This window comes from Pomacea canaliculata, linkage group LG11 (genome assembly GCF_003073045.1).
Source record: "Pomacea canaliculata isolate SZHN2017 linkage group LG11, ASM307304v1, whole genome shotgun sequence".
Lineage (NCBI taxonomy): Eukaryota > Metazoa > Mollusca > Gastropoda > Architaenioglossa > Ampullariidae > Pomacea > Pomacea canaliculata.
The window spans coordinates 715,464-735,960 of NC_037600.1; the positions used below are offsets into that span (position 1 = coordinate 715,464).

A 20,497-nucleotide genomic window follows, 5' to 3' on the forward strand; every position below is an offset into this window, starting at 1 on the left:
CATGTAAACATACTGGCTGCGCAGAATCTAGTAACTGCAATTTATTTGATTATACTATTTTTAGGCGTTTAGCAGTATATAAACTGCAATATAATTTAAAATATTTAAAATAAATATTTATTTTATTTTGTAAGAATTTAAATACATTCGGTGCGTTCCTGTAGAAATGGCGGCACACTTTGGTTTCGCTTACAATGTTTCAAAGAAATTTCCAGAAAAACCATTCCGATAGAGTCCAGTTCTTCGCTGACAAGCTTTTCTGAGTTTTATATTAAATTGTTGTTATCTGTTATCCTTACATAACTCAAGAGAACCTCGTTGTGTGTTGACTTCTCGGCTTTGCTAATTCGTGGATACGACAGTTGGTAAACAGCAATGCCTCGAAAACAACCGTTTAGTGGCAAGCAGAAAAGGAAGCAACTTCAAGAACGCCGTAACAGGAAACAAGGTGTCAAGAAACCTAGTAACCCGGGCTTCATAGATCGTGAAATAAAATACGTCATTAATAGGCGCGCACACACACACACACAGAATGTGCATATCAGATGTCGGTTGTAGAGAGCACAAAAGCCATGATCTCATTATATGCTTTGTAAACAGCGCCGTGAAAATACATTTCAACGAAATTTTTATATATCCCCCTTATCGATGCGTAGATAAAAGAAATAACGTTTATTATATAGATTACTTTTGTTGAGTTTTCATGGATGAAGCAACAAATGACAATGACCAATTTTATTCATCCCAATGGGCAATTTAAACATGGGAAATGTGCTAAGTTACTATAGATATATATATATAAAGTTCTAGTTTCATGGTAAGAAATATGGAGAAGTGATTAAAAAAATGGGTTTAACCCACCCCTACTTTTCATAGAACATGTGCAGACAAACCTAAATGATTGAACACTTGATCAGCTGTTCCAGTCTAGTGCTTGAAAACACTTATTATTATGTCCCTTTAAATTAGAGTTAAATGTTGTTTGACTGGTTGGTGGTACAATGTCACCACAATGCCAATAACAGGAATTGTGGGTTCATATCTTGGCTCCGACATACCTCTCTGACCCTGTCAGTGTTTACCAGGCTGACCATTGGTGGTTTTCTCTGAGTAGTCCAGTTTCCTCCACCCTGCGTGAGTGTGCATGAGAGAGAGAGAGTAGTTACGATTTGAATGATGTGAATGAATTTGTAAGATTCAGATGATGCTTACTGTTCTTGTGTGACCTAATTTGTCTAAGCACCTCAAGACAACCTTTTAATAAGGGATAAGGTGATCTATAAATAAACATTAATATTATTATTATTAAATCGAGAAAATAATTTTACATTAGATTGGTCATTTGTGATCATTAGAATCATTATCATTGCAGATAAAATAATGGACTATCCAGGCTGTAAATATAAAGGCAGCGAAATCATCTTGGACTAAAAATCTTGTTGAACAGCTATTCTGGTTTTTTTTTTAATATAGTTGTGGAATGATGCACTCTGTATATCATCGTCTAGTTTTGTATATTTAATTGTATAAAACCCCTTTAGCTGCCTTTAATGGTTGGGTAATACACTCTATAAATATCTAATAATATCATAATTTACTTCTTGTTCTGGCCCAGACTCACATGATGACGATGATGAGGAGGACACTGGATCTCACAAGAGTGCTAGAGGAAAAGAAAAGGATGATAGATCTCGCTCACGGGTGGAGGTTGATCGCCTCAATCAGCAGCCTGTTGCTGACAAAGAATGGAACCCAAACAGGTGAACAGTAGTCACTGTAGGCATACACGTGAGAGCTGTTTTTGTTTTGAGAAAATGCTAAAAACAAAGTAGTCATTTGAATTTGACTTGTATTTAGACAAGTCTAGATGATGAAAGCCAGTTTTTAATTGTTTGTTTTTGAAGGTTCCGCCTGCATTTCTTTAAAATCTCTCCTGAAGAAATGAAGGTGAGACAGAAAGAAGCCCGAAAACCCATCGTCAAAGTGAAAGAGGTTGGTTTGTATTCTTTATTCTTGATTGTAAAATCTGCCTCTTGTGCTCATGGAATGTCCTCACAGCTGAGCCTCACCTTATTCACTGTGCAGCCTCTCTTGTACATTCAGAGAACAGCCTGTCTTGTTTGTTCACAGAAGTCCTTATTGTGGTGATTGTTAATTATGGATCATCAGGTGTGGGACCTGATCACTTAGATGCCCCTACAATTCCAAAGTGCTCTCTTTGTGCTGTTCATTCAATCCATACCTCACTTGTAACTTACAATATCTTTTATGGTTTTTTAGGAAGCCTTGGAAGTTAGCTTTGAGCAAATACATGGATCTGATGAAGCCTTAGATTTTCCAAAGCGTCCTATGTGGAATTACAGCATGTCTAAGGAGAAGCTGGAACAGCAAGAACAGACCTATTTCAAGGTTTGCATGCAGCACTGTACATACATGCTGTGTATGGGCACACCCTTACATGCAGATGCCTTTAGGATTTTAAATGGTTAATTTTTGGAGCTGTGAGCAGATTCTTTAAAGGTTTTAGAGAGTTAATTTGTGGGACCATGAACAGACTATTTTTTAAACCTTAATTTAATAAATCTTGAAATGATAATCTGTCAATGATAAATCTGTCACCAAAAAACGTCATCGATAACTGTGTTGTTTTCTGGGCAGGATTACTTGCAGAAAATTTTCTCCAGTCATAGTCTGGATGAGCTTAGTTACTTTGAGCTTAATCTGGAAACCTGGAGACAATTGTGGCGAGTCACTGAAATTTCGGACATTCTTCTGCTTATAACAGACATCAGATTTCCGGTAAAAATCAAATCAGTTATAAACAGATTCATCTCTGTGTGTGTGTGAGAGAGGTAGGGTAATGGGGAGTGGGAGATGTATGAAATGCAAGCTGATGTGCATGCAGGTAGATAAAGGGAGTGAATGTACTATCACTGATAGTATAAAGGACAATTTTGTATTTGAGTGTGCTTGGCTTAATAGCTGCTGCTTTTTTTTTTCAAGAGACCTTATTGTTGATCATGTAAGAGTTTGTCTTAATCTGTAGGTACTGCAGTTCCCCCCAAGTTTGTACTACTACATGCGTGATACTCTGAAGCGTGACATGATTCTGGTTCTCAACAAAGTGGATCTGGCACCACCATCATTGGTAGCAGCCTGGCGGGCCTATATCACCCATCTCTTTCCTGACCTCCATATTGTCTGTTTCACATCCTTCCCTAAAAAGCCACAAGAGGCACAAATAGGTCCTGTGAAGTATTTGTTTCAGCTCTTCGTGACCAGTCATTTTGTTGTTTAGATTTTGCCATTATTTGCTCCATTCTTTTGGCTCCTATGCCATGTCAAATGGTTCTTTTTAAAAAAATGACTGCATTTTTGTGTTGATTCATTAGCTATCATTGTGTAACCGGAGGCTTAATTACTACCTTTATACAACTAAAAAATTATAGTTGCATCACAAGTTTTGGCTAGTCGACAGTCTGCATGTGTTACAAAAATAGTGACTAGCAGGTTTGCTTTATGTTTTGCTGTGAATAGGATTTCACAGGAAGGCAAAGAAGACCTCTGCTAAGCCTTTGGGGCCACAGGAGCTATTAGATGTTTGTAAAACCATTGCTGGAGACAAAGGTTGGTCACTCTTTCTCCACAATCTATTTTCTTAAGTTATCCATATGTTCAAAAGCTGTAACTAACTGCTATTTTCAAATGAATTTAGATAGAAAATCAGACAGAATTTTCTGTAAAAGAAATGATCTGTTGAATATGCTGTTATGTGTCAGCCTGAGGTGACCTTGTGCGGGGTGCCCACTGAACCTCCTGTTGCTGTGTTACTATATGAGTGAGTGTGTGTGCACATGTGTGTGTGCATGTTGCCAGAATCTATTCCCTTTAATCTCTTACATAATCTTCCCTCTAGTGTGCTGGCGTGTCATCATACCTGTAATTGCCCTTGTGGATTAATAAAGTTGTATTGTATTGTATTGTATTGTTATATTTGACTGCTTCAGATGTGCTTTGGGTCAGTTAATTGGTTGGATAGAGATGTATGGTGTTTGCATGTAATGTTTTATTTTTGTGTGCATTTGTATGTATGTGTGTAGGACCAATTAATTTATCACTTATTGTTTAGAGGAAAAATTTATTTGCAACTTATTTGAAAACTGTAAATTTCTCTCCTCTTTAAGTTGACTTCAGTGCGTGGCAGCGAAAGTTGGACACGGGTGATAGTTCGACTTCTGCACCAGATAGAGAACATGGGCCTGATACCAGCGAAGACTCTTCTGGCCAGGGAGATACATATGCTTCAGAGACCTTCAGGCCAGAAGTTTACCGGAAATTCCATAATGGCATTTTGACTATTGGTTGCATTGGTATAGTTCGTGGTTACCAGGCTATTTCTTTTGTTATTTTAAGTAAAATATTTCAGAAATTTCTACTGTGAAAGAGATGAACAAAAGAACTTTAAACTGAATGGCAACAACAAATTTTATATGATGTTGCAAAGAGAGAAAAAATCAAAAATAGATCCAGGACTTTCTCTGACAGAAATAAAGTATGGTATGCCTAGGGACTTAGGCAAAATAGACAAGTGGCTTGATTGCTTTGTTTTGTTGACAGATATAAATATATTTTACAGGTTATCCCAATGTTGGTAAGTCATCTTTGATGAATGGGCTGGTTGGCAAAAAGGTTTGTAGAACTGAGTTTAGGAAACTTATTGTATTTGCATTTATAGATTAGCTTCTCAAAGAAACTAAGAGTACACTAAAAATTATTTCACAAAATCTTTTATAACCTTCCTTGGTGGTTGTCATGACAAATGTTTATATTGTTGAATTTTACTACATAGCTGATTGTGTGATGCTGGAACAGGTGGTAAGTGTCTCACGCACTCCTGGACATACCAAGCACCTCCAGACCATCTTTCTGACCCCAACTGTACGGCTCTGTGATTGTCCTGGTCTTGTTTTCCCTTCATATGTTGACAAGGCACTGCAGGTTTGAAAGAAATAACTTTTCATTTAATTATATGAAATAACTTTGCAAGTCAAGCTCTCTATAAAACCATATTTAGTTGTTACTGTTACATTATTACAGCTTAAAATCACTACTTAAAAAAAAGGTTGGTGCCATCCTACTTTAATAGTGGCATTGTATTGTGTCATGCTGAATTTTCTTGGCTAGTAATGTAAAATGCCTTTTTGTAAAACAAAAAGTACTAGCAATAACATTCTTAGAAGAATAATGCTTCTAAAGTGGCTCATACTTACAAAATTTTCCATAGCTTGAAAAAGGTGCTTTTCAGAAGGTCCTTGTGAGAACCACCAATACAAACCTGCAGGATGTGGCTATCATTGCTATGCTTGGAGGCAGCTTTCTACAGATTATGATCATGTTTGTTGTGTCTGGAGTCTGTCTGATAGTCTGGGTACAGTACAGCTTACACTGATGCGCTTGTGTTTCAGATTTTGTCTGGAATCTATCCAATAGCTCAGGTACGGGACCCTTACTCAGCTGTAGGCTACTTGGCTCAACGCCTTGATCTGCCGAAACTTCTACATCTGTCCCATCCTGACCAGGAGCAATCACATCGTCCTTCTGAACCACAGCAAGAGCTACCTTGGTCTGCTTTAGATATCTGTGAAGGTAAGGATTAACAAGTGTGTATATGTACATGTACAGCTTTTGCAAACACACATACAGTTGACCTTCCCTAAGTCGAAAACCTCCCTATATCGAATTAATTGTTAGTTCCCGGCCAAATACCTGCGCCTATTACGCCATTTTCCTAACTCAAAAACTCGGTAAGTCGAATTTTTTTTGGGTCCCTTTGAGTTCGACTTATCGAGGTCCGAGTGTATGTGCATACACATAAATCAACTTAATATCCCAACACTGAATGTAATTCTTGGCTTAATGTCACAGAATTTGGTATCTTTTATTATCCCTCAACCAGTTACATAATGCAACTTCAATTATTGTCAAATCTTTTTTAAACAGCAAAAATTTATTACAAATTTTACCTTCAGTGAGAATGACTGTGTGTGTGTGTGGGCACATGTCCACATACATGTTAGAAAGAAAGCATTTTGACAGCGAGCTGAAATAATGATGTTCCATAAACATCAAGTCATACTGAAGCTGACTATAAAGTCAGAAGGCTGAATTAATGTAAGGAATGCATCTATCTATCTAATCCTCTTCGTGCATCAGGTTGCACACAAGGCCTCAACCAGAGTCCGCCACCGATGTCGATCGGCTGAAACCCGCTCTAGGTGACCCCATGTCCAGCCCTTTCCATTCATCTCCCTTTACATTGTTCTTCTCCAAGTTTCCTGTGGGCGGCCTCGTTTTGTTCGGCCGTCTGGAGTCCATCGTAGGGCAACTCTGGAAAGGAATGCATACTCCCATATAAATTTATACCTGCAGAAAGCTAAAGCATGATCATTTTAATGTTCAGTAGCCACACTAAGAAACTACCTCTTTTATAGCAACCACTCTAAGGTAATAGAATCAGATTTTTTTTTCTGGATGTGTTTAAAAATACTTTGAGAACTTTATGTCAGTATTAGAACAGTCAAAAAGATACAGGGAGTGCGAAAATATATCTTTGATTTTAAAATAAAAATGTCTGGAGTAAACGATGCCTTAAGATGATGGGTAATTAAATTAATAAATTTTACCTTTTGTCTGTTAGCCTGGGCCATAAAGAGTGGCTTCTTTACTGCAAAGGCCTCACGTCCAGATACGTACAGAGCTGGCAATCAACTGCTGAGAATGGCAGTGGAGGGTCGCCTCCGTTTGTGTCTGGCCCCACCACATTATTTTCAGAAACAAGGTATGTCAGGAGCATGGACTGAAAAAAGTATGTGTAGGAAATTGAAGGGTTTTGGCACAAAATTTTCCATTTCCTAGCCAGGTTGAGAAACATGGGTCAAGCAGGATTTAAAAAAAAGTAAAAGTTGTTCTTCCAACCTTATTACTAATTGTTGCTAGTGAACATATCTGTGTGTATTATACGGATGCGTATGTGTGTTTTGAATTCTGTGAAACAGGATGTTTCAGTTTGGTGGTTGTAAGACATGTGAATATAGAGATATTGCATGTTAGTATTTTTTTTACTACAGTCAAATATTGCTATTATGCCACCTCGCTACTATGCCACTCTCCGTATTATACCACATAAGCTCGGTCCCGACAAAATTCAATGCAAAATAAATTTACTATGCCACCACCTACTCTTGCTACTATGCCACTATTGTGTGATTGTTAAAAGACACAAGTTGTAAAATTCCGCGCAGTGCTCGATTATTATACTGTATGGTAGTGTGGGACATCGCAGTTAGTGGGGATGGAACATAGCCCCGTGACAGAGGGAGAGTGGGAGGGGGTTGACTAGCGACAGGATGCAGGTGCGCGGATGTGGTTGGGAGGGGTGGAGGATGAAGAGGTGAGGGGGAGAATGAGAGGAGACAGCTAGCACCAGCCGACGATTCTTGAGAGCTTTGGACTGACGGGTAACTTGAGCAAATAAAGCCGTTTGTACGAACCCTCCGTATTATGCCACTCTCGCTACTATGCCACTTTTGCTCGGTCCCGGCAGGTGGCATATAGTAGCGAGATTTGACTGTATTTATTGTTGATATATTGCACATTACTATACCATCATTGTTGTCATCATGATGTTTATGTGTGCGACTATAAACTGGATATGCTGATGCTGGTGTAATTGTATATAAACTAGATGTACTGATATTTGTGCTGTTGTGTATGTGTAATCTGCCTACTCCCCATGTTACTTTATCCAAAACATGAAGCTTTGTAATGTTCACACTGGGCTGCCCATGACTTCCTGTTTGGTCATGTTTATGTCTAGCTAATGTGTCAGCCAAAGTGTGGTGCAGAGATGTTTTTATAAACTGTTGTTAATTTATTCTTTACCCTGAATTTGTTTGCCAGATGAGTGGAAAAATGATCTTTTAGCTACAAATCTTGCGAAGCACTTAGAGAAACAAGTCCAGCAGATAACGTCTGATGGCAGTGAGGAAGATGCTTCAGAATCTGAAGAAAGCAACAAAGAAGGCGCCACTACTGATTCAGAAGAGGAGAAAGAAGGGGAAAGCACTGCATGTGTATCAAGTAATCCCTTTGAATTGTTGGCCAATGAATGAGGACTTATCTCATCTTTTTATCATTTTATTTTGTTGATTTTTGTTTGTCAAAACCATTTGACCTCAGTAGCCTAGGCTTTTCAGGTCTTTTGCATGCTGCAGTGGTGCATGTTCCTAAAAATAAGGATGGACGGTTAGACGATAACTTTAAAGATTCAAGTCATATGTTACTTTACCAGTGAATGGATTGTATGGTAATTCATATTTTCTCTTGTGGCCTTGGAATGTTGTGTCAGTTATTGAACATCGTTAAATGGAATTGTGTTTTTATCATTAACACTTATTCTCATGATTTTTCATAACTCACCCAAGTTTTGAGCTGAATTGACTCTACATAGAGGCTGAATAAACAGGTTGTATAATATGCTCACCCAGCCTACAGATTATCACACCAACATCAGATCATTTGTTTGGTTATATTTGTCCACATGTGCCTCCTGATTACTTATCATTTATATTCAAGAGATTCTAGACAGGCAGCCTTGGATGACAACAGGTTTCTTCATTAACTTTACCAGACTACCTGACTATAGGAGAATAACTATCAAAAGGAGGGCTCTTCCTAAACCATTCTCACTGACCAAACCACATACCTGTCATAATAAAGCCATGGTTTGTGCCGCTGAGATAGGGCCAACCAGATGTACTACCATGGCATGTGTTGACAGATTAGGGTCTAGGTAAATACACTAAAGGTGCAATCAGAGCACCACCCAACAGAGGTCATGATATCAGTCAAGGCCATATTCCAATGAAGGCGAGGCTTGCTGCTGCTGCCGAAACCGCACTTTTGGCAAGCATCCTTAATGACAATTTTTATTTAGAAGAAATAGGTCTGAGCTGAAATTCTTTGAGGTTTGGCTGGAGAGGGAGGAATAGCTGGGACTGTCCTTCTCGCATAGAATGGGACCTGTGCAGATAATTCCTCAAGGCTCTCAATGGGTCTTGTAAACACACAGGATCATCAATGGCAAGGGGTGGATCATGATGGGTTATGGCAGACCTGGGCAAACGCCGGCCCGCGGGCCGGATCCAGCCCGCCTCCTGTCTCTGACCGGCCTGCCCGCTGGCCCGCCCGCTGGCCCGCCCGCCAGTATATATAGTATATATACAGTATTGGGTAAAACTGAGTTAACTATATTAGTCCGGCCCTCTAGAACCATCCCAATTTCTCATGCGGCCCCTTGGGAAAATTAATTGCCCACCCCTGGGTTAAGGGCTCACATGAGGTAGCTCATTTGCCAAGTACGGCGGGTCAGTGAGCAGTTGTACTGATCTGTCATCTCTAATTGCTTTTAGTTGGAATCCAAGGCCAAGACTGCTAACCCTCTGCCAAGGGCCAATAATTCATCTAGCTAAAAAGCAGTTGTAGCACTTATGTTTCTATAGTCAGGTTGTCTGGTATCAAAGAAAAACAATTTACTAGTAAAGTTTCATTTCTGCCCATCTGATTCCCACATTTTTGAAGGATATGAGTATGTACTGATAAGCTTTCATGAATTTTTGAGTCTTTGAAATTGATAAAGCATGCCTAATTAACAAGAACTTAATATATAGGAAGTGTAAACACTCACATGCTAATGTCTGCTTCTAGATGTACTGGTGTAACAGCTCATAATCGTGCATGCTACTGTTCTTTATTTTGTATTAATAATGCCAAAAAGTGAAAATTTAAAAACAAGCTTATTTTTTAATATAAATTCTATATAAAGCCTGCTTTGTCAGTAATTGTAGCCCACTCAAAAGAAAGTATTTTGTAACTGTGGTTGTGGAATGAAATAAATTTTTATGTCTTTGTTCCTAGTGGGGGCAACTATAAATGTTTGAACTGTAGGAGAATGGGTAAATCCTGGTAATGTTACATGTGCTCACAATTGGTCAGCTGAGGCGAATGCAAATGATATCAGCTCTAAGGATCATGTGCTGAGAGACCAACAGGCCTTCCTGCAGAAATCATGATCCTAACAAAGCTTGTGCCCTTGTGTAATTTCCAGACTGATGGGCAAAAGTTTTTATTGAAACCCAATGGTTAGTTGTAACATAATTTTCTATAGGGATATATTTGGAATTCTCTGGTTGTATTTCTTCACAAATTAATTTCATCTTTGAAATTCGGGATTTGGTAAGGCTGTTAAAAGGAATTTAAATCAGTAGCTTGTGCTATATTGGACGGCGGTCCAGTGGCACAAAAGTTAGTGCCCATCACCAAAACAGTGAACCTATCACCAAAACAGTTAAGGTTGGCTGTCCTAGATTCAGCTTGTCTTAGGCTCTTTTCTTTCTCTGCATGTGGTATCTGTTTACAGGGCTGGCTGCCTTGCCCTGATATAGCCTTAGTGCAGGCTCAGCATAAAATACCTAATTCCCCCCTCCCTCATCCCCCTTTGCACAGAGAAGCTCTTGACATAAAGTATTTGTCTGAAAGATTTTTTTCACACAGTTTGATACTAAACATAATAGACTATCCATTGGCATAACTACACATTAATGTGTACTTCTAGATGCCTAGAATAAGCATCTGATGTTCATGCTTATTGTATTCCATTCCTTTTGCATTACACTTGTATCAAGAAGTACCAACTTAGAAACTGGCAGTTATAATAGAGCTATTAAACCACTGCCTAACGATGTTCCTCTTGAAGTTAATAAAAGTTAAAATACTGTGTGATTTTGCGTTTGATGATTATCCCTTTTGGCATGACTGTTACACAAGGTTGTTATTGTTTTATTCATTCATATTAACTGGTGTGTCTCCTGTTGTTCAGAAATGTATGTAAATCTTGTAAAGACATTTTGGTAGGGGATAAGCAAATGATTGTTATGTCAGGAGACAAAAACATAGCAGTATTTTTGCATAGAATATGTAACAGTGTTTTTAATGTCCCTTTTTCTGCAAGCTCAAATTTCTAAACTGGACATTACATCCAAAAAGATGTCCTTAGTTATTATGTTTAGATCAAAGATGTTTGTTATGTGCAAAGATCACACTAGTGTCATCACACCTTTTGAGGCAGTCTCTAGTTTGCTTGCAGTGATGATGATAACCATAAAAATATTTTAAAAAGCTATGGGTGATTGCACATTACATGAAGCAGCACATACTTTCATCATCATCAGTACTGTCAGATCATTTTTTGCAGCTAGTTTCAAAATTTCTGTTGATGGTATTACTTGATGGCTTCCGGTAGACTTCAGTATACATTTGTTGGTTACAGATCGCAGCATAAAATACAAGAACATGTTTCAAAATGCTTCAGATCAGAAGTGTACACAGTATCATGACGTTACCCTCTAAATACTCATGATTTTTACAATCATAAGCCTGGAGAGAAAAAAAAATGAATTGACCTCTATAATAAAGACTTTCAGGTGCTTTTTGAGGTGTAGAGAGCTTCCAGACAGTAAAATACCTCAGAGTGCTGTTGGTGTGTCCATGATGGGAAAACCATCAAAGAAAAATGCCATGCTGTCTGCACCACACTTTTTTCTATATCTGCTGGTGTTAAAGATTATTTTTGACTAGCCTTTAATGATCAACTTTACTATGAAAAGCTATCAAACCTGATTTTATATTTGTATTACAGATGTTTAGAAGTAGCACATTAGGTGGGAATAATTCTTTCTCACAATTTCTCACAAAAATTAAAACAAATCTTGGCATCATTGTTCTAAGCATTTTTGACTGAAGGTCAAGAAACACTACTAGCACACCAAACACTTTTAAAAAAGTCTTGGTAACATAGTAGTCTTAGTCATTTCCTTTCTCCACAAACCCTGCTAAAATCTTATCAGATTGGACATGAAAGACAGGAACATCAAAGTTCTAGTTCAATAAAGATAATGTTGAAGTTGTACATGCATGTTGGACATTTTCTTTGTAAGTCATGATTTCTATCAATTTCTTTTTATTTGGTCTTCTTCTTTTTCTTGGGCACTCTGCGTTTAGTTTTGGAGTCAATGATGAATTGTGATTGCTTCTTGATGGCAGCCCTGTTGGGGACATCAGCATCATCTTCGCCACTCTCTTCATCTTCTGGAAAACCAAAGATATAATGTTTTTTCAGCTTCAAATTCTCAGGAACTGACAAAACATAAAAGACGTCAGGCAGCAACACACCTGAGACTAGATTCTCTGAAATGGACAGGAAGAGAGGAAATTATCTCAATTCTTACATACGATAATGATAAGCTCAGTGCATTTTCCAGAAATACAGTTAAAAACATAAAATATTAGATCATTGTTGAAACTGAAAGCGATAATAGTATTAAAGACCTGCTCCTCTGGCCTTGACAGTGGCAAATATCAATGTGTGTTGCAGATTAACATCTGATTCTATCAATTTTTGTGGTATGATAACAGGTCTGTCTCAAATGCATGCAAAATGACCATCTGCAAAAACATTTTCAAAACACTACTGCATCTAATTTTAATTCACAACATGGAGGAAATCATTACAACCATGCACAAAAAGTGTGTCATGCATTCAACCCAGCTGTGAAATGTCCATGTCAAGTGCTTTAGTGTGATATTGATAAAAGAATTTGTGCAGCAGGCATTTCAGAAAACAATTGTTTTCCATTTTGCTCACAGGGTGAGGGTGATCCAGAAATCTGATTTTTCTTTTATCCAAAGAATCTTCTATAGAAAACATGAGAAGAGTAGAGGAAATATCACTTACTCCGAAGTCCAAATGGGTCCAGTAATGCTTTTACTGCTGCATGTAGCGACAAGGTTTATATCTAAGAAATGAATAGGTTTGTCTCTCCTTTCCTTCAATATTTTTTTCTCTCTTTCCCATGCATACCCAAAGTTATGTGCCAGTATTACATCAATGGCTCGCAAAATTCTCTAATATATGCAATTGCATATATGTATTATAAACACACTTTGCCATTAGAATTTAAGTCTATCCTTAAAAAAAAAACAAAAACAAAAACAAAAAACAACCAAACCACCTGTGCATAATTGATATATTTCTAACTTACCATCTCCATACACTAGGTCTCGCTGGGTGGTTGGTAGTTTGATGCGTGTGTTGTACTGAGGAAGTTTGCCTTCAATGCTGGCATGGAACTGAAATAAAAATTCTATTTACAAACGTGACATTAAAAGCAATTATATTTTAGCACAAAATTAAAAATAATTTAAATACAAATAGTGAGTACCGGGTTAGTGGATTTCTGGTTTGTGCACATAAAATGTTCATATTTATGCTCTGAAATGCATACACACTTTTAATATACAGAAACTAGTACTAGGAGGATGAAGAAAATGGAGTTCGGACATTTCGTTGCAATCTGCAATGCCAACTTATTTATTTAATATATACACAGAAATTTAAAGTATTGGTATTTCATTCCCATTTAACAGGGAACCAAACTACTTGTATCTTTACTCCTCACTGTGTGTTAAATGTCTGTGTGAGTATGTATGCCTGCCCTTTGTGAGCGAAGAAAAATTTCTGTCCTGGGTCTCCTCGACAGACAATAAAGTTTGATTTGATTTGATTTGATTTGATAAGTTTTGCACACACACACAAAATAAAAATCAAGTCTACATAAAGTTACTCAATTCATCCTGGTCTCTCATTCTCATACACACAGAGCACATATTGAAATGCATAAACATGATGGTCATGTTTCGATGACTAGGGCCACACCTCTTCCTCTTCCATCTGTCTGAGAACCTCATGCAAATCCTTGCCATCAAAATCTTCCATAAGCTTTAGAAGTTTCTCCTCTGATGTGGATAGCTGGTCTAGGACATACTCGTCTGATGATGGGGCTATCTGAGCTGTTGGGACATGCCCCTTGTTCTAGAAAAATACAATGTAAAGTAAACAGCTGTCCAACAACACATTCTGGTTACAAGGCGTTGTGTAACATGCACATCACCTATTAGTCATCCAACAAAACATCTATTTTTTTTTTATATATATAGTTTATTTTGTTAGGCCTTTGGGCCCATTCAAAAGGATTATCATGCAACATGTCACAATAGATACAGAGTGTTATTAGCGTAGAATAGCATCTCTTTTGTTTGCCGCTAAATATAAAAACTTGGCAAGATTGGACAGTGTTGTTTCATTACTTGTTGACATAAGCATCTGCAGTTTGGAATTATTTGGTCTAGTGTAGTACATTGTCAAAATATCTATTTTGTAAACTAAGTGAAAGTTTACATTTTCAGAAAAATAATAACATGCTATGTTGCTGAAAAATAACTGGCAAAGATGTGACTGTTTTGATGCTACAATTTTCAAGGCAAGTATGTCACAAAAACATTAAATGGATCATCATCAGTATAAAGAAAATATTCTTTAATAATAATAAGCGAGAATTTATAAAAATATTTTGTCTATTTGATGATGATCTATATTGTTTATGTGACTGGTGTCCAGAGATTGTAGAGTGTTGCAAACAGGCTTCACATCTTTGGAAGTGCAACTAACAAGAGCATTTTGCGAACAGCTTGCAACAATTGACAGCTGCAACTAATTTCGAGGTTAACAGGCTTACATTCAACAGTTAACAACTCTACAGCCCTAACCCCCCCCAAAAAAACCATGCTTACAGCTTTCAGGTGATGTAGTTTGTCCGCCAGGTGCTCTACTCCTGCTTTCACCTGCACCAGGATGCGGCTTGCTCTCTGAAGTTTTTCATCAGCATCATCCCGCCTTTTCTCTTCTTTGGCCAGGTGGTTCTGGAACTCCTCCAGCATGGTCTGACCACTGGGCAAAAGTAGGGATGCAGTGATGTACAAGTTTGGTAAGAATACTAGAACATGACTAAATTTTGCATCTCTAGGATTGCAAGATTTTAGCGTGTTTAAGTGCCCAGTCCTAACATAAACTCAGCTGTCTTTTTTCAGAGGCAGGCCATGTAAATTGTCACTCTACAAAGTTCCAAAATATAAGGCATAGACTATGTTCCTGGTTGACATTAATGGCCATTCTTTCAAACAGGATGATATGATTACTCCAGCCAAACTTCTCCCCACAGAAAAGTGCCTCAAAAAAGAATGGCTGCTGCCTTTGCCTGGAATGTCACGTAGAATCCAAAGAATACAATTGCAGAGTGATATGATAGTTATACCTAGACAGCTTGGCCTCGCCTGAGTATTTCATCTCCTCAAACTCCTGCTGCAGCTTTTCTTTCTCTTCACACAGTCGGTTGATTTGCTTTTCATTGTCCTTCTTCAGCTCTTCAAGATGCTGTGTTGTCTGACCTTGGTTTTCGAAACGCTCTACAACTTCCTGCAAATTTAGATGAGCCAAACATCATTGTGGAATTTCTCTGAAGTTTCAACTATGTGTTAAATTATCATTTGACTCTTTTTCGTAAAAATCTTTACATTTCAGTTTTCAAATTTACATCTATAACACTTGTAAATATTCAGTGTTAAAAATGATGTGTAAAATATAAGATGAGAACACTAGAAAGATCATTGATAGATTACAGTAATTACCATATGTATAGCACCTTTTCCCCCACACAAGAAAGCTCCACACACAAACACTTTCTGATAATGAGTAGCAAAATTCATACAGGAGAGAGAAGTTCAAGTAAAGCTGTCACAAATAATCACAATCACAACCGATGCAACCATGTAATGACATTTTACATACATGACACATTAAGACTGCTGGTAACAATGAATCAGCAATGCTAGAAAAAGTTATCCATGAAGTGAATCCTTTCAAGAAATCAAGCTCAGAAACTGATCACAATGTATCTTAAATACTGGTCCTATAAATAGGAGATTAGGAATGCTCATGCAGTTAGGCACATGACCTTAACCTATTCAAAGACATTCAAAATGGGATTTTAAAAAGGGTCGAGGACAAATAAAGCAACTTTACCCGAGTGTCTGAGACACCTGTTGCCTCCATGATACAGCGAAAAGCCTCCTCATAGGTTGTAATCTTCTGCTGCTGCTCTTCCCCTGTCAGTGCTGCCCTCTCCTGGGGAGTGAGGTCATCATGCTGGATTGACCCTCTCTGGGCCTGGACAGGAAATGCACCATGTCTGTATGTCCCTTCAGGAGGTGTGTGTGTGGATAAGCAAGCATGAATGTCTTAATATCCCCATTTTTGTTATCTTAAAAGTCACATTGTGGTGTTTGTTATTTATTAAGTAATAATCATTACACTTACTCCATAATACATTATACATACTCCATATTTAACAATGAACACAATTTCAAAAGATAATGCTCATATCTGGGCAATGTTACAGGGTTTACAAGGTGTTACAGGGTGCATAATGAACACTGGACTTAGGGAATGGTAAGAAGTTTGCTCACCAGGCGTTTCTCAATTCGTTCGTGTTGCATCTTCTTCTCTTCAGCTTCCTTCTTCATTTTTTGGAGTTCTACCTCTCGCTTCTTGCGCTCACTATAAACTGTCTCCTCATGGCGCCGCAGCTCGGCAACAGAAGCCTCCTTTGAGATCTCTGCATCATTCTGCATGGCTTTCAGCTCCTTCAGCTCAGCTCTGGTGCGGCGGATCTCAGCCTCCAAAATGTCTAGTTTCTGTGGATAATTCTGAGCTTCCTATAGACAAATTCAAACAGAAATGTATATCAGGAAATGCAAATGCTGGTGTGTCTAAGAATGTTTGTCAGCAGGTCTAAATAACTGGTGTTCATGTATTCTGAAAATAAACACCAACCAGTGAACCATTAATACTGAGATGAAAGTATTTGATGGTAGAGAAATTTACGTAACTCAGTAGCATAATCAGAAAGACAGAAGGGACAAAACACATTCAAGTCTGTATTTGTAAGTACAGCAGTTCAGTGCACCTCTTCTAGCGATCAAACAATTAACATTACCAGGAAAACTAAAAACAGGTGTTTATTTCTATTTTCATATCTGTCTTACCATATGGCTGAGACATAGAAAGTAACTACCCTGCTCATGCAAGATTCAATCCTTTGCCAATAAATGTTTTTGAGCAATATTACAACTAAAGCATGCAGGTCAAGTGCTGCCAGGATTTTTCATTTGCAAATTCCATTGGCAAACATAAGACAAAGTCCCTAACTTATTCTTGATATTTCCAGTACCAATGTACAGCCAACACCAACAGAAGACAACAACACTTTAAGTTTAAAAAAATCCAAATGTGGCTTGTTTCACTTAAATAATGTAACCAATAGGTCAAGGTGGCTACGTAGGGTTGGGCTACATTGTACAGGAAAACACAAGATGGATTTCTGACGTTGAAGTTTCTTTATTCAATTCTCGGTTGCTGGCCTGCCTCCTCTCTCTCTCTCAAAATCTCAACAGCATGCCCAAGCCACTGTCCACCATGCTACTTATTCCCCTACCCTCGGAATATTCTCGAATCTCGACCCCCCCATCCCCTGCAAACCTCGCCCTGTCAGGTCATTGTTCCCACCCAAGTTCTCAGGCGGGTGTAACAATAGACCAGTGGCCGGGGCGGTAGTTCAGGGTCGAACTCAGCCAGCGTGGGAAATAGGGCCTGTGGTCGCGGGTGGACAGTTCAAGGTTGACTGCCTACAGACGCAGCCAGCGTGGGAAATAGGACAGCATCGCTCGACGCTGACCTTACAACAAACAATTATATACTCAGTACACTTCTAGAGTGCTACAATAATGTTTAAGCTTAAAACTTCCACCTATGGGTCTATCCAATACCCCTCTAGTCACAGCTAGTGACCTGCCACATTCCTCTTGTCTACGATGAATATCATTAACCATGGCGGAGATACTGTCAAATGGAAATAACCTTAAGTTACTGAGTTGTCTTAAACTACAGATTTTAATCAAACAATAAAGCCTTAAAATTAAAAATCTATTGGGGAGTTAAACTATTTTAGTTTGTAGGAAATTTGTAATACACTGTAAGATTATATAAAAAGAAAAAATAATAGTTGAACAGAGTTCCAAATATAGCACAGTGGGCAATCAAATGAACCAGCATCAATTACAGATGCTGATAGGACATTACTAGGCTTCCATGCCTATTAACATCATGTGTTTTATGTACAGGTATCATGCTACATACAGGTCTCTTCAGAAACTACTTACTGCTTCAAAGCGGGCCTTGATGTCCAGGTAGATGCGTTGGACCTGCTTGGCCTCCTCGTTCTTCATGATGACCTTGTCATAGCTGTTCTCCAGGGAACGCATCTGCTGAGCATCCTCAGACTCGCCTTTGTCCGTCTCCATGGCATCAGATGCATCCTTGACCATCTGATCATACTTTGTCTGCAGCGCCTCCAGATGTTTTTGTTTCCTCACAGTGGTGTGGTTCATAGCGTTCGAGCGTTTCATCGTATCACATACTTTCAAGTCAAAAATTGTAATGGCTTGCTGCAATCAAAATTATGTATCAATGCTTCTTTTCTTCTGACATATAGCTTACTGAATGAAGGAATGATATAATTGAGTTTTTAAAGAAATGCTTTGAAAAAGCTAAAAGCATGTGAGCAAAAGTGCTGCTCCAGCATGACTATAGTTCTTGAGAAATGCCTTACCTGTCCTGATTTGTTGGCTAATGCTGCTCGTTCAACAGGACGATCATGAAAGGCTTTTCCAATGATATGCTCATCTTGCTGTTAAATACAAGGCAGAAATAACAGCCTGACACAGTTACATATTACTTGAATGCCTGACACACACTAACAAAAATTACACAAATGTAAATTAAGGTACATGATCTCTATGATATATGAATCTACTCTGGAATAATAAAAACATGCACCACATGATATGTGATTCTGACTCTGGTATCTCCAATCATTATGTGCAATGATGCAATGATGATGATGAGGATGATGATGACGATGAAGTCTTGTGAAGTGTGATATATCAATACTACATCGCACACATATCCACACGTGCATGCACAAACACCCACAGATATACATACATAGGTAGTCTGTTTGGTGGAACACATATCATTTAGGATCTAGTGTTACTTTTTGTGGACAGTCATACAATAATTTAGAAACAATTACGGGAGCATAATAAAATTTAAAAACTGACAAACTTGACAATGCCGGTAATATAGAAAAAGATAATATTGATCAAATTGGTACATGGCACACTGGACCTACCCTAGTGGTACAAAGAAGACAATATTGATCAAATAGGCAAATGATGCCCTTGCAAAGAGTTACAACTGTTAGCTTATTTATGTTTCAGATAGTTCCAACTGCCTAAAATATAGTGTATTGTTTGAAATTTGTTAATGTGGATGATTGTTACAATGAGGATGCTGATGATAATGGTGGTGTGGACGTCAATTATGATGACATGGATCCTGGATGTACTGAAGAATGATATAAATCTTGTCTTCTCTTCTCACCTCCAGCCTATCTCTAAGCTTCCGGCGCAGTTCCCAGTTCTCTTTACGCAGACTAAGGATATTCTCCCTGTTCTTCTTGATAGCATACTGCGAGGACTCAAAGTATGCCTTTCTGTCTCCCTCTAATGTTAAGAAACAAGTTGATTAAGTTCTATCATATCACATCAGCACACACCATTTATTTCATTTTCTTCCCAAAACTGCATGTGTAATACCAACAGCTATATATTGTGTTAAACATCTGAGTCATATTTTAATTATTTGAAAGAACATGTATGTACATAAAAACCATTTGCTATCAAGTAAAAAAAAAAGTAATTCCTTGTTTTCATGAACAATACAGTAACACTGGCTCTGTATGATCTTACATGAAACTTACAAGCGAAATTAATTGTTACAATAAACGCATAAAACTTTTTATTGCATCCCTCATAAAACACTCCATGATTCTATATAAGTAGAGATGCCAAGTTACTTTGGATTCCAGTAGACATTTCGTGCCCATCTATGCTGAACCGCTACAGATTTCTTACCCACTGTCAAAGTAAAACAGAAAATTTATATAATAATTTAATCTAGAAAGCTTTTTTGCCACGTGAAGGAGCTGTACGTGCAAGAAAGAGTACAAACGAACCTACAGTAAACAATACAACAAAGAAGAACAAATGGCAACAAACGAATTACTACGTGGTAAACATAAACGAAGTATATGGATGAAAATGGTGAACAATATATGTTCACCTGATTATGAAAGATAAATTTCCTAAAAGGTACGTGGTTTTCGAAGTCTTTCAAGCCTTCTTACCGATTAGAGCGATTTTCGCCTTGAGCTCCTCAATTTGTTCTGAAATGGGTCGTTCGACCCCACCCCTGTTTCTTGAGGACATTTTCGGGCACCAGTGGGTTTTCTACAGCTCGTGTAAAGCTCGGCCACCGGAGAGTTGTGTTTACACTTTCGGTTTCCATAGTGTTACGCATGCGTAGAGG

The 20,497-nt window shown here is 38.1% G+C and overlaps 2 protein-coding genes across 3 annotated transcripts; one reads left to right on the forward strand and one right to left on the reverse strand.

Annotated features, from left to right (window-relative positions):
- The first annotated feature begins 156 nt into the window (after positions 1 to 156).
- Positions 157 to 10,839, forward strand: LOC112574764 (guanine nucleotide-binding protein-like 1). 2 transcript variants are annotated; one of them, XM_025256013.1, is made up of 13 exons: positions 157 to 448; positions 1,616 to 1,760; positions 1,905 to 1,992; positions 2,281 to 2,409; positions 2,659 to 2,799; positions 3,047 to 3,245; positions 3,538 to 3,627; positions 4,185 to 4,370; positions 4,637 to 4,689; positions 4,873 to 4,998; positions 5,466 to 5,646; positions 6,698 to 6,838; positions 7,960 to 10,839. In XM_025256013.1, the coding sequence occupies exons 1-13, from the start codon at positions 376 to 378 to the stop codon at positions 8,169 to 8,171; spliced, it is 1,764 nt and encodes a 587-aa protein (XP_025111798.1). In that variant the 5' UTR covers positions 157 to 375; the 3' UTR covers positions 8,172 to 10,839. The 2 variants fall into 2 exon arrangements, with proteins under 2 accessions (XP_025111798.1, XP_025111799.1); XM_025256014.1 differs by lacking the exon at positions 157 to 448 and adding an exon at positions 469 to 1,134.
- A 187-nt stretch (positions 10,840 to 11,026) lies between these two features.
- LOC112574766 (coiled-coil domain-containing protein 151-like) lies at positions 11,027 to 20,482 on the reverse strand. The gene is made up of 11 exons (XM_025256015.1): positions 20,316 to 20,482; positions 19,511 to 19,632; positions 18,678 to 18,755; positions 18,229 to 18,513; positions 16,477 to 16,725; positions 16,034 to 16,177; positions 15,267 to 15,427; positions 14,746 to 14,902; positions 13,832 to 13,987; positions 13,158 to 13,245; positions 11,027 to 12,204 (listed from the first exon to the last, which is right to left on the reverse strand). Exons 1-11 carry the CDS (start codon positions 20,395 to 20,397, stop codon positions 12,077 to 12,079), a joined length of 1,650 nt encoding a protein of 549 aa, XP_025111800.1. The 5' UTR covers positions 20,398 to 20,482; the 3' UTR covers positions 11,027 to 12,076.
- Between the last annotated feature and the right edge of the window lie 15 nt (positions 20,483 to 20,497).